Source organism: Phyllosticta citriasiana, assembly GCF_038021145.1.
Source record: "Phyllosticta citriasiana strain CBS 120426 chromosome Unknown IWZ02scaffold_6, whole genome shotgun sequence".
Lineage (NCBI taxonomy): Eukaryota > Fungi > Ascomycota > Dothideomycetes > Botryosphaeriales > Phyllostictaceae > Phyllosticta > Phyllosticta citriasiana.
Window position 1 is genome coordinate 102,842 of NW_027117283.1, and position 11,754 is coordinate 114,595.

General features: G+C 55.6%; 2 protein-coding genes and 1 non-coding gene across 3 annotated transcripts; 1 reads left to right on the forward strand and 2 right to left on the reverse strand.

Annotated features, from left to right (window-relative positions):
* Window positions 1–76: 76 nt before the first annotated feature.
* On the reverse strand, window positions 77–3,298 carry IWZ02DRAFT_376562 (putative NRPS-like enzyme; the record flags this gene model as incomplete). The annotated part of the gene is made up of 3 exons (XM_066764897.1): window positions 77–2,093; window positions 2,148–2,294; window positions 2,343–3,298. The coding sequence occupies 3 exons, from the start codon at window positions 3,296–3,298 to the stop codon at window positions 77–79; spliced, it is 3,120 nt and encodes a 1,039-aa protein (XP_066622785.1).
* Window positions 3,299–7,582: 4,284 nt separating this feature from the next.
* IWZ02DRAFT_246719 (uncharacterized protein) lies at window positions 7,583–9,639 on the forward strand. The gene is made up of 5 exons (XM_066763126.1): window positions 7,583–7,778; window positions 7,824–7,867; window positions 7,932–8,144; window positions 8,193–8,649; window positions 8,700–9,639. The coding sequence occupies exons 1-5, from the start codon at window positions 7,696–7,698 to the stop codon at window positions 9,451–9,453; spliced, it is 1,551 nt and encodes a 516-aa protein (XP_066622786.1). The 5' UTR covers window positions 7,583–7,695; the 3' UTR covers window positions 9,454–9,639.
* Window positions 9,640–10,806: 1,167 nt separating this feature from the next.
* IWZ02DRAFT_t64 lies at window positions 10,807–10,896 on the reverse strand. The gene has a single exon. It is a non-coding gene; the product is annotated as a tRNA-Thr (tRNA).
* Between the last annotated feature and the right edge of the window lie 858 nt (window positions 10,897–11,754).

Sequence of the window (11,754 nt, forward strand, 5' to 3'; positions counted from 1 at the left end):
TTTTGAATGTACGAAGAAGACATCTTTGAGCTAATCACATCGTAGAAAATTCATAAGACGCCGCATTACAAACCATCTACTGCTTCCAACCCTCCTTCACAAAGTAGCTAACCATCTTCTTCACGAGCTCCTTACCAGTCGCCGGCAACTGAGCCATAGTCGACGACCACTCCCTCGCCCTCTCCGTCGCCCACTCAACCTCCAACTCCTTCTTCTCGCCCTTCATCTGCTGCTCCCAGAATCCCAACAACTTAATAGACGGATTCTTAGCCGGATCGCTCTCCGACTTGCGCAACCGCTCCAGCCACTCGCCCGCCGACACGGTTTCGAACCGCAACCCGCACTCGCGCAGCATGGGCAGCAAGTCGCGCGTCCAATGCATCTTGTGCGGGTTATTAACGTTGTAGATGGCGGAGGGCGCCTCCTCGTCTTCCTTCCCCACCACGCCCACCTCGACAAACGCGCGCGCCACGTCGTCGACCGGCAGCCAGCGTACCTCGTCGTCGAGCGCGGGCAGCGCCCCCAGTGATGTCGCCGTCCGCAGCATCAGCGGCACTGCCTCCCGCGTGTTCCAGACGCCCTCGCGCGTGTCTCCTACGATTTGTCCGACGCGCAGCACGCGCGCGCGCAGGCTGGGCACTTGCCGCGCCGCGTTGACACACATGTGCTCGGTGACGAGTTTGGACTGGCCGTACCCCATATCAATGGCGGCGGCCGGGCTGGGCGGCAGTTCTTCGTCGACGCGCAGCGTGCCGGACGACTGGTTCTTGACGGCCGCCAGGTTGCCGACGACGCTGACGCTGCTGGCGAAGGTGAAGCGGGCGGCGCGCGCGCTGCGGGCGGACAGCTCGAGCAGTCGCCGCACGCCGCCGACGTTTTCGGCTTCGAAGGAGCGCAGAGCGACGGTGAAGTTGACGGCCCACCCGATGGCTAGCACGTGGCTGACTTTCTGTTCGATTTGCTTCAGGGTATCGGCGTCGAGGCCGAGGTCGTCGCGCGAGAGGTCGGAGGGGAGAGGCGCCAGTTTGGCGTGTGCGGCGGCGGGAAGTGCGAGGTGCCGCTCCTTGAAGGAGTCGGAGAGGCGCGTTGATGCGTGCGAGGGCGACTGTGCGCGGATGAGGCAGTACACGCGCGTGACGGATGGGAGAGAGGCGAGTTGTGCGGCGATGTGGGCGCCGAGGGAGCCGGTGGCCCCGGTGAGTAGGACGACGTGCCCCTTTTCGATGGAGGACGCGGCGGTGCCGTTTGTCTGCTTCGTTGGCAGCGGCGTCGAGTAGCGGGCTATCATGGCATCCATCTCTGCAATCTTTGACGCTGGGATGCCGGCAATGGTCTTTGCCGCGGACGGAAACGAGGAGGTATCGGTGCGCAGCGAATACAGGTGCTGGGCCAGCGCCGCGATGCTCGGGTACTCAAAGACGACGTTGAGGCCCAGCTGCTTGCTGCCGGTGTCGAGGTGCTTGATGAGGGCCGTCCGCAGCCTGGCCGTCTGCAATGAGTCCATGCCGAGTGCGAAGAAGTCGGCGTCATCACTCAACTCCGCTGTCTTGTTCGTCACGGCAACGACCTGCTTGCGGATAAAGTCGCGCAATTCGGGCTCTGACAGCGCCAGCGTCCCCGTCGCCGCGTCCTCGTACATGGCATCGATCTCAGCGGCAAACTGCTTGTAGAACGGCTGCCTAATCACTGTTCCTTTGTCTGTGCACCGACATTGCGTCCCTGCTGGCAGCATGAGCACCATGTCGCGGTCAATCTTGGCGTACGCCGGCAGCGCGTTGTGCGCGGGCTCGATGACGGTGAAGACATCATCGAGAATCTCGTCCCTCGACTTGCCCTTCGCATCGCTCGTCAAAACCACGGCGAGCCCCAGTCGATCACGGCCAGCGCCAAACATGAGGGCGTGGGCGACAAAGCGGCTCTGGCGTGCGTGGCCTTCAACTTGCAGCGGGTTGGCCTTTTCGGCGTTGACGAGCGTCAGCGCGTCGTCGATGCGGCAGTAGTACTTCCAAGCGTTGGGGATGCTGGGATGCGGCACAAAGCAGTCTTTGGTGTTGTAATGTCCATCGGGGCGGTTGGTGAGCATTTTGGATTTCCTGCCGTCTATTGTCAGTTGGTTGAAATGATGTCTTCGATGTGGCGCAGCTTACCATCCGTCTAGGACTACCAACTCATATAAGCCCCCTTCGCGGTCTTCAAAGCGCAGGTATGGCACCGCGTCCGTCATGGGGCGCAGATAGTTCCACGCCTTGTCCTCGGGCGGTCGCTGCGACGACATGATCATGCCCGTCTCAGTCCTGCCAAAAGTCAGTTATCAGCCGCGAGGGAAGAAAAGTATCACTCACGCTCCATAGTGCGCCATTAGATTGACGCCTTCGGCCACAAGCTTGTCGCCCAGCGCATCTGGAAAAGGCGAGCCGCCGTAAGTGACAAGTCCGATCTTTTTCAGACACTGCACGCCCTCGTCCGTCTCAGCCAGCAGATTGAGCGCATACGGCTGGCCAAACAAGATCCCAATGTCGTTATTTTTGATAATTTCAACCAGGTACGGCCGGGTGAGGGGCAGCTCGGCGTTATAATGGTAGACTGTGCACTTGTTGAAGATGGAGCCGAAGGTGCATCCAGTGCCGAGGGCGTGGAAAAGGGGGCCGAGAATGAGTCCACTGGAGAACAGTCCCACGGCGTAGTTGTTCATGCATCCAACCTGGGTCAGGGGAACGGGCTTGGGCAAGCTCGTCGACCCGCTGGAATGAATTATCCACACGACCTGATGCTGCAGCGTCTCTGGATCCAGATGCGGCGTCAGGTTTGTGTCGACGGCGACGTCTGCCACGCTGATGGGCTGCTCGTACTCGGTACGCGTCACCATTGGGACTACTCGCAGGTCCGGCAATTCTTTTGACAGCGCGCTTGCCGTGTCGCTGAAATTGGCATCGACAAACATGTGCCGCGCTCCCGTGTTCTTGATCAGTGACGTGTACGCCTCTTGCACGATGCGCGTCGACATGAGCAGGCACGTGTGGCCGAGCTTGGTCAGCGCCAGCATCATCACAAGGTAGTCAAACGTCGAGAGGCCGAGCATGGCAACAACGGTGGATTCCTCGGAGGCGGTGCGCCGCGGTGGGAGAATCTCTGCATATTTCTTTGCAATCCGATGCGCATACACGTCGAGTTGGCGGTAAGTGTAGTAAGTGTAGGTTGTGCCCTTCCAGGGGTATGCAATGACGGGAAAGTCAGGGTCGCTCTTAGCTCTGGCCCGAATCAGCTCGTCAACGGTGCGCGGGCTGTTTTTTGGAAGCATGACTTTGCTAAAAGAATGACCAAATGGTGACTGCTCCTGGGCTTTTGGAGTGACTTCCACGGCCGGAGCCGAGAGGGTCGGCTTGGCGGGGACTGACGGTGTGATTGAGGACAACATTTTTGATTGTTGCTGATTTGAGACTTGACTGATGAAATGGACATTGTTGCTCAAATAGCCCGTACATATACCCCCGCCGTTAATATGCTTTTTGATCTGGCGACTGTATGCCGCTGCCGGTTTACCCGTGGCATTGTTTAGGTTGTGTCAGTCGAGTCTTCACGTTGTCATTGCATTTGACGGTCTGACGTCCACGACATTTGTGTCGTTCAAGAGCGGAAGAGAGAACATGCGATGTCCAGATTGAATTCCGCCCCGTAAGCCGAATTGAGATGAGCTGACCCAAGCTGACGTTGAACTGCCGCACGCCAAAGCGGAAACTTTTGAGAGAGGGAGGAATGACCCCATCACACTTCCTAATCGAGTAGGGTAGCGGCAAGGCGCAAGTCAATTGATTTGGGACTAGAGCGGTATCATCCGCCCCGCGTGGCGACTATCCCAGTATCCCGCCGAAAGATTTCAAACCAATGTAGTTGGGTGCTATAAGGTGACCTTCAGAGATGTCTTGGACGATGGAACGCCTTGCCGGACCGAGAAGAGTAACGGTCCTAGATCAAGCCAATTGCCGCGTTGCTGCTGAACTTTGAAGTAGCTCGAAACTAGTCTGCGGGGTGAGAGCGCCACGACCAGGCGCCGCGGGAGGAGCGCGCTTGGCATCTCTTTGGGGTCCGAGACGGAGGGCCGGACGGGAAAGAATGCCGTAGGCAGGATTATTATCTTCTTCGTCCATCTCGTGTCGGGAGGCAGCGCGAATGTTGTTTTTCTGACTCATCTTCAGAGACCTCTCTCTGCTCTATGGTCATCTTTTGCGGGACAGAAAGACCTCAGAAGCCTGAACAGAGAGTTTCCTGTCGGCCAGAATCCATTACCTAACCGCCAAAAGGGTTCAGGACAACGGATTAGAAAGCTGGCTAGACGACCAAGGCGTACGCTTGCCATGGCATCTTGTCTTTCATGGTCAACAGATCCGCTGGTTTCGGACGTCGATCCTGGTTGGATTTTGTCCAGCGAGTCATCTTTTCGTTCTTCGCAGACAACACCAAGAATTCTCGCCAACGTCGTCATGCCGCGCCTTCACTGTCTTTTCACCAGAACAAGCCTCACGTCTCCGCCTTCTTGATTCCATCGGACGTCTTTTTCAGTGCGCGGACATCGACTCGCACACAGAAGGCCATCTCGGATGCGTCCCGTACTCGGATGCATTCTCAAAGCGGAGAAGAGCGAGCGAGCGAGACCGATTACTTTGCACAATATGCGGTAGGCGACAGATTGAAGCGATACGGAAATCGACGCTGCTCGAAACCAAATTCTTTAAATCTTGCCTCGACTGCGTCTTTAGTCGCCGACCATCTTCATGAAAGCACAGTACTCTTTGACACGCCAATCGCGCACCAGTCTTGCTCTGACTTGAGAAGCACACAGGTGCAGTAGTCGTATGCATCATAGCCAAGGCATGCAATCAAGACGTCCCGTCACCTCGGCGTTGACGGGTCGCATCCGCGTCTCGTTTGTGTTTGGCGCAACTCAACGAACGCAATCCGGATGCAGGGTGCCGCTTAACCTCTGTCACTACCATGCCGCTGCCGAGGCCCGTCGTTGCCATCAGTGTTGGCGCTTGTTCGAGCGGTAGCGTGGTGTTGGAGACGGTGAGATTGGTCAGCTTAATGCCAAGCAAAACGGTCCGCTTCGTGGACGGCATCAAAAAATGATTCCGGCGACGCCGTAGCGATTGCACTCTTTTGAGTACTTTGCGTCGGTGTCGAAGTGCATGATCATAACTCGGACCTTGTCTTGATGACTTTGCTCTTGCTGTCCGTGTGGGAAATTGAGAGGTAACCTTTTCTCGGCTTAACTTGAGGAAGCCTCTTGCTGCACAGTTCCCCATCTGGAGCTACATGCATCATCTCAGGGGGAACACTGATCTGTAGCCCCCTTGATTCTGAGCGCGCAGAGGCCGGCAATGACAAAGCAGATATAGAAAAATGAATAGCGGGGTAATGAACAGAGGTGTCCAGGATATGGGTTGAAAAGAGGATGAACGTTGGAGCACTGTCTCTTGGCTTACCAATCTCCCGAAGAAGTCGGCAAATTTCAAGAGTCCCTGTGCGTAGCTTCTATGGGTGAAGTGATCACCCAGGACTTTGAGAGTGATTTTCGAGGTCGAAGCAAGTGCATTAATGTACTTGGACAGAACAGATGCAAGCGAGATGTCAGCAAAAGGCGGAGCAGGCGAGACAGACGATCAGGAGAATCATCTGGGGATGTGAGATCAGCGGCGGCTCAAGGAGAGAATTCTGGAGCTGGCTGTCTTGTCGTTGACTGCCACGTGGTGAAAGCCTTGGTGCAAAAATAGCTCGAGCGGAAAGTATGAATGTCGAAATGAAATTTGTGATAGGTTGGACTTTGAGATGTTTTCATAACTGTTCCCTCGGGAGTTGAACGATCCGCCGCGGTAGGGAGAGACGAGGCTTGGTAGGAGTTGCAGGGACACCACGTGGTAGAGCAACGGACCGCAGCGCAACCATAGATTCGAAATAGACTTTGATGAAGTATCGAGCTGCACTCCAGGTTGCCGATTTGGGAGTCGGTCCAAGCGGGCGTGCTGAAGTTGTCAAGCGAGATGATGGGCATCCGGGGGAACCGAGGCGCTTGGGGACGCGCGACACGAAGCTCGCGGTGCCCATCTGGGTCTATTCTCCAGGACGGACATGTAGAGCTGGTCAGATCAAGAGACGGTGTTCTCGTGGTAAGAGTTACAGCCCAACAGGGCCTCTTAGTCGATTCCATTGCAATTGTAAGCTCAAAGCAAAAGCAACAAACACCATGGCGTCTCCTTTCTGACCGTGCGCCGGTGCTACTCATGACCAGACCAAAAGACCGAGCGGCGCACACGAGCGCCGTGAATGAGTAGGAAAACCACGTGGGAGAAGCGTTTGGCAGACGCACGTTCTCCTAGGAGATTTGCGTACTCTGTCAAACACGATGGGCGAATTGATGCCGTTGGCTGTTTTTTGACAAACTGTATTTTGGATGGTGTTCCTGCACAAAGCCGTCATCTCAATCGCGTGGCGTCATGGATCCCCATGTGTGTTGTCGCCGATCTGCGCAACGAGGTTCCATCCTCTCGGTGTGACGAATTTTATGCTTTGGCAGTGGGAACTGGTCAAGGCCGATTGACTAGATTGGGGCCGGAGCTCGGATTGTTACGAGATGTGGTAGCGAAGCTGCTTTGCGGCACAACTTAACAGCAAAATGATGGCGTCCCCCGGTCCCAAGCTGATCGTTGGTCGCTGGTCGTCTCGGATCTTCCGGCTGGCGCTTTCAAGGCTGAGGATGTATACGAGACCCTGGGGATGCGCGGCCGTAGGGTCGAGGGAGAAAGACCGAGAGACGAGTCAGGGAGCGGGGATAGAGGCAGCGCGAGATGTCTGCTCTGGCATTCGAGGCTGACGTTGCCACGACATTGATTCCTGGTTGGATGGGACCGAGTTGGGAGCGGACGAGTGCTTGTTGTTGTTTGCGTTGACGTCAAAAGATTTTCTCGCACAGCCGGCCACGACTTGCACTCATCAACCTCTCCATCACCATCTTCAGCTCTTGGGACGCACGACCAGGTCCACCGACGCGGATCCCCGAGTCGTCAAAGGGAAAGCCTGAGGTCCATCACGTCCCTCCGCTCAACCACTGGGCGCCGCTAACCTTTTGTCAAATCACGCACGCAGGGCCTCCCGTATTGGGAGAGACTGGACGATTCCATGTCCGCCACCATTCCATCTGGCCTCTCCTCTATAGGAATATACTTTTGCAATTTTTTACTTCCACCATTTCACGCCATGTCCAACTGCTTCCAACAACACCAAAGCCCGACGTTCGAGTACATGTCGAGCGCTTGCGCGTCCACGTGCCTCTTTGACCCCAAATGGTGGCCATGATGGACAGATCCCCCATTGCTAGGGTTCTTCGCATCAATCTGGTCAAAGTCACGTCTCCACATGTTCAACAACCGAGCGTCCGTTCTATTGGGCTTCGTTTGCTGAGAACCCCTGCTACCCATCCTTGAGATGCTGCCATTGGCGTTGGCCTTTTAGGCGGGCGCTGCTCTCTCTTGCTCCATTCGTGGCGTGTCTCCGTTGCCTCTCTTCCGCTTTCCAGTAACTCTTTTCCGCTCTAATTCTCGTCTCCACATCTCTTCCACAGATTGACGGCTCGGCCTGAACTAGGCCCATTTTAAAGCCCCGGCACTCCGCTGCCGCACTGCTGTTCTGCACCACACCGACTAAATGGGCTGGAATGCGGAGCACCAGGTGCTGGTCGAAGGCATCATCGAATGGATGATTGCCTTCGTATTCTTTGTGGGCAGACTGTACGGATTTTGCTCCCTTTGACGGACGCTTCTAACCAGTTCCAGATGGTCCCGGGTCATTACTACTGGCAGTTTCAAGCGGTTTGCATGTACGTTTGCAGTCTTGTTTTTTCTTTCTTTTTTTTTCGTTGCATAATGGCTAATTCAACAAAGTGGATGACTATGTCATGATTGTCACCTTTGCTTGGTACTCTGCCCTGTTGGTACTGTTGAAGATTACGGCTCAGCACGGAAGCAACCTCGTGCCGGACAGCGAAGTCGCTCGCCTGCTGGCGGACCCTCTAGAAGTTAAAGACCGCATCTTTGGCTCCAAACTCACCATTGTCATCGAGCAATGCATGGTACACACGCAATGGGGGAGCAAAGGTACCCGGATCGCCTCGCCCCTTTTGTGCCACCACTGACGATTCGTAGCCAGCCTACTCATCCTTTACCACCGCATGACTCGAGGCCTCCGTGAAAACATCTTCACCAAAGTCACCGCCGGCTACATTCTCTTCTCTTACCTCTTCATCCAAATCACCTTCTTCGCCGCCTGGTGCCGACCCTTTAGCCAATACTGGGCTTTTCCGGCCAAGAACCCGCAATGCGTCAACTACAACAACTATCTCATCACGATCCTCGTCTTCAACGTCACTTCGGACCTGCTGCTCGTCGCCATACCGATTCCGCTCATCTGGCGAGCTCGCATGGAGCGCGGCAAAAAGGCCATGTTCTACGCGGTTTTCAGTCTGGGAATCTTCAACATCATCGCCGCTGTGCTCAACAAGGCTTTCAACTGGATATTGCCAGGGGTACCGGTGTACATTATATGGTATGTCCGGGAGAGCAGCACGTGCATCTACGTCGCCAACGCGACATGCTGCTGGCCGTAAGTGTTATCGTTCACCCACAACTTCAACATTTCGCTGACGACAGCAGGCTCTTCCGCCGCTGTTTGACTTTCCTCGGCTGCTCGCACTACTGGACCTCATCTCACGCCGACTCGACGCCGCACGCTCGCAAGCCGGACCCAAACATCGACTTCGACGACTCCAACGTGCCGCGCTCCACGCGCATGCCTCCGCATGTCCGCTCCTCCACGGGGGGCGGCGGCTCTCGCAACTCGACCCGCCTCTCGCGCACCATGCGCTCCTTCAAGGACAAGACGCTGCACAACCTAACGTCCATCTCCGTCGCGAGCCCTTCGGAAGAGCGCATCTGCGGGATCGACGACGGAAGCGAGAACGGCGACCGCCCCGTGCCGCTGGAGATATGGCGGCATGTTGAGTATGAGATTGACCCGGGGGCTTCGGGGATGGCGACGACGACAACCACTACTACGACGGCAACGACGGCGAGCAAGGTGGCTGTGGGACCGACGACGGCGCCGCAGCAGTATCAGCAGCAGCGACAGGGCGGCGTCGGCATGGCGGTGAGCAGCGGCGACGAGGAGGCCGTGGTCGGGCTCGAGTTTAAAGAGCCGCCGTACTACAAGGAGCCGCCACTGTATCTGGGCGACATGGGCGGGTGGTCGGAGACGTGGGTCGAGACGGCGGCGCCAAAAACACAGAGCAAGAAGAAGGGTGGTGGCGGCGAGCGGGACCAGCGGCAGGGAAACGAATCCAAGTTCGGCGGCTCCGTGTCGACGTGGTTGAGTCGCAGTCGCAGTCGCAGTCGGTCGGGAAGTGGGTGAAGAGAGGAGGATAATGTGTTTGTGTGTGGGAGAGGAGATGGGACAGGGAGGCTAAAAGCGCTGCTTTCTGTTTTTGACGATGGGCATGAAATGAGATACGATACCCCCGGATCGCATTGCACTGCATATATAGATAGATTTAGAGATAGAGGGAGCGCAATGTACACGAAGCATCTGTTTTGACTTGGTATTGGATTCGTAAAAGCATCGCGACGGGAGTCTTTACTACCTGAGAACTTCATCAATGGGACCGTGGTGCCCCTGGATCGCAAAACACTTCTCCCTCCTCATCTTTTATCAGCGAGAGAGTCTGTAGCTAATCACCTATCCTCTCCAACTCATTCCAGCCTCTCAAGCAATCAGCCTAACAAACCACCTCACAGCCGCCTGCCCCTACCTAACCACATCCAAAGAGATGACATCCCTTCCTCCTATAGCCCTCCACCTGAATATTCCATCTCTCCAGCTACATCACCATGTAAACGACATCTCATCTCGTCTCGTCTCGCTTCGCGTCCGCGTCCCTCTTCCACAGTAACATATTTTTCCTTTCTTTTTCCTCCACGCTCGCCGACGGCGGCTCAAGGACATCCATCGCCCCTCTCGTAATCATCTGCAAAAGAGAGAAAGATGCAGCGCATGAAGAAGCAGGCATCTGTTTCTATGCAAGGAACCAGTCCTCGCTACCACCTAGCCAGTTTGCCGGCCAGCCAGTCAGTCAGTTCCACAATACAAGATCAAGTGCGTACGCCAGCAGCATGAATGATGCGGAGCAAGACGACCTCTCGCAGACGACACAATCTCCGTTCCAGTGTGTACTGTACGCGTGGAAAAACGCTACAGCCAATCACCCACCACCGTCACCCATCATTTTATCTTGTCCTCGCGCTGTCCCCTGAACAGGCCCGTCACTGCAGCCTAGCCAAGCAGACCAGGGTGCCGGTCTAGTCTGGTCTGGTCTGCGGCAAAGCAAAGCGAAGGGAAAACAGGAAAGGGGAAGGAGGAGTGAAAGCATGAGGACGCGCGCGTGCTACATGCATGCGTGCATGCGTGCATGCGTGGAAAATTCCATGTCACGAATCCTTCCATGCAGGGGCGCCGCGCAAGCAAGGGGAGCGAGCGGATTCCAGCTTTTTGGACTCCGATTGGAGCGGTTTCGCCGGTTTTATTTTTGGGGCCGTTCGCCTGCTGGCTGGCTGGCTGGCTGGCTGGCGAGGTCGGCGAAATGCGTGGTTGAAGTCTTCGACAACGTGGAAGAACTTCTTCATGGCCAAAAGAGTGGCCTGGTCAAAGGAGGGGAGCAAAAGATTCGCATGGAGTGGATGGTGGGTTCTCGAAGTGCAAAAGGATGTTTGCTCCCACTCAGATTCGAACTGAGGACCTCGGCATCACCGACGAAGATGTCTTACTAGTGCCGCGCTCTACCAACTGAGCCATAGGAGCTACAATTTGCAAAACGACCGAGATTAGCCATTATTCACTCGATTTAAAATATGGTAAAGAAACGAATGGACAAAGGTCCCGAGTGTCGAGTGGAGCGTATTTATTAGAAAAGTTTCAAAGAGCAGCTATCAATTTGAAGGCGGAAAAATTTTGATTGGTAGAAAGTTTCCGCAACTAAAGTTCACCCGACCATGTATGAGATCTTACCTTAGTAGGTTAGTTCAATGCCTTAGGCAAATTTAATACCTCAGGCACTTGATCATACCACACCACCATAAACACTGCAGTAAATGCTGCTGCAAATACTGCTGCGAATACTGCTGTGAATACTGCTGCGAGTACCGCTGCGAGCACTGCTGCGAATACTGCTGTGAGTACCGCTGCGAGTACTGCTGCGAATACTGCTGCGAGTACCGCTGCGAGTACTGCTGCGAATACCGCTGCGAATACTGCTGCGAATACTGCTGCGAGTACCGCTGCGAGTACCGCTGCGAGTACTGCTGCGAGTACCGCTGCGAGTACCGCTGCGAGTACTGCTGCGAATACTGCTGCGAATACCGCTGCGAATACTGCTGCGAGTACTGCTGCAAATACTACTGCGAATACTGCTGCGAATACTGCTGCGAATACGTCCTGGACGCTCCCACTCTCCTCGCTGCGCTGGATGCCCTAAAGGGAGGGTAGGCACGAGTAGTGGCCCGAGCCTTCAGACTATTTTTCCAGACCTAGTATTCCTTCAATTGCGCTCCGATCCACAAGTGACTGGCCTGGAGATCTCGTCGAACGGCCAGACAGCTCAAGTTAAAGGAACAGCGCTTGCGATCGCCGAAAATAGATCTTTGCGACGGCGGAGGTTGT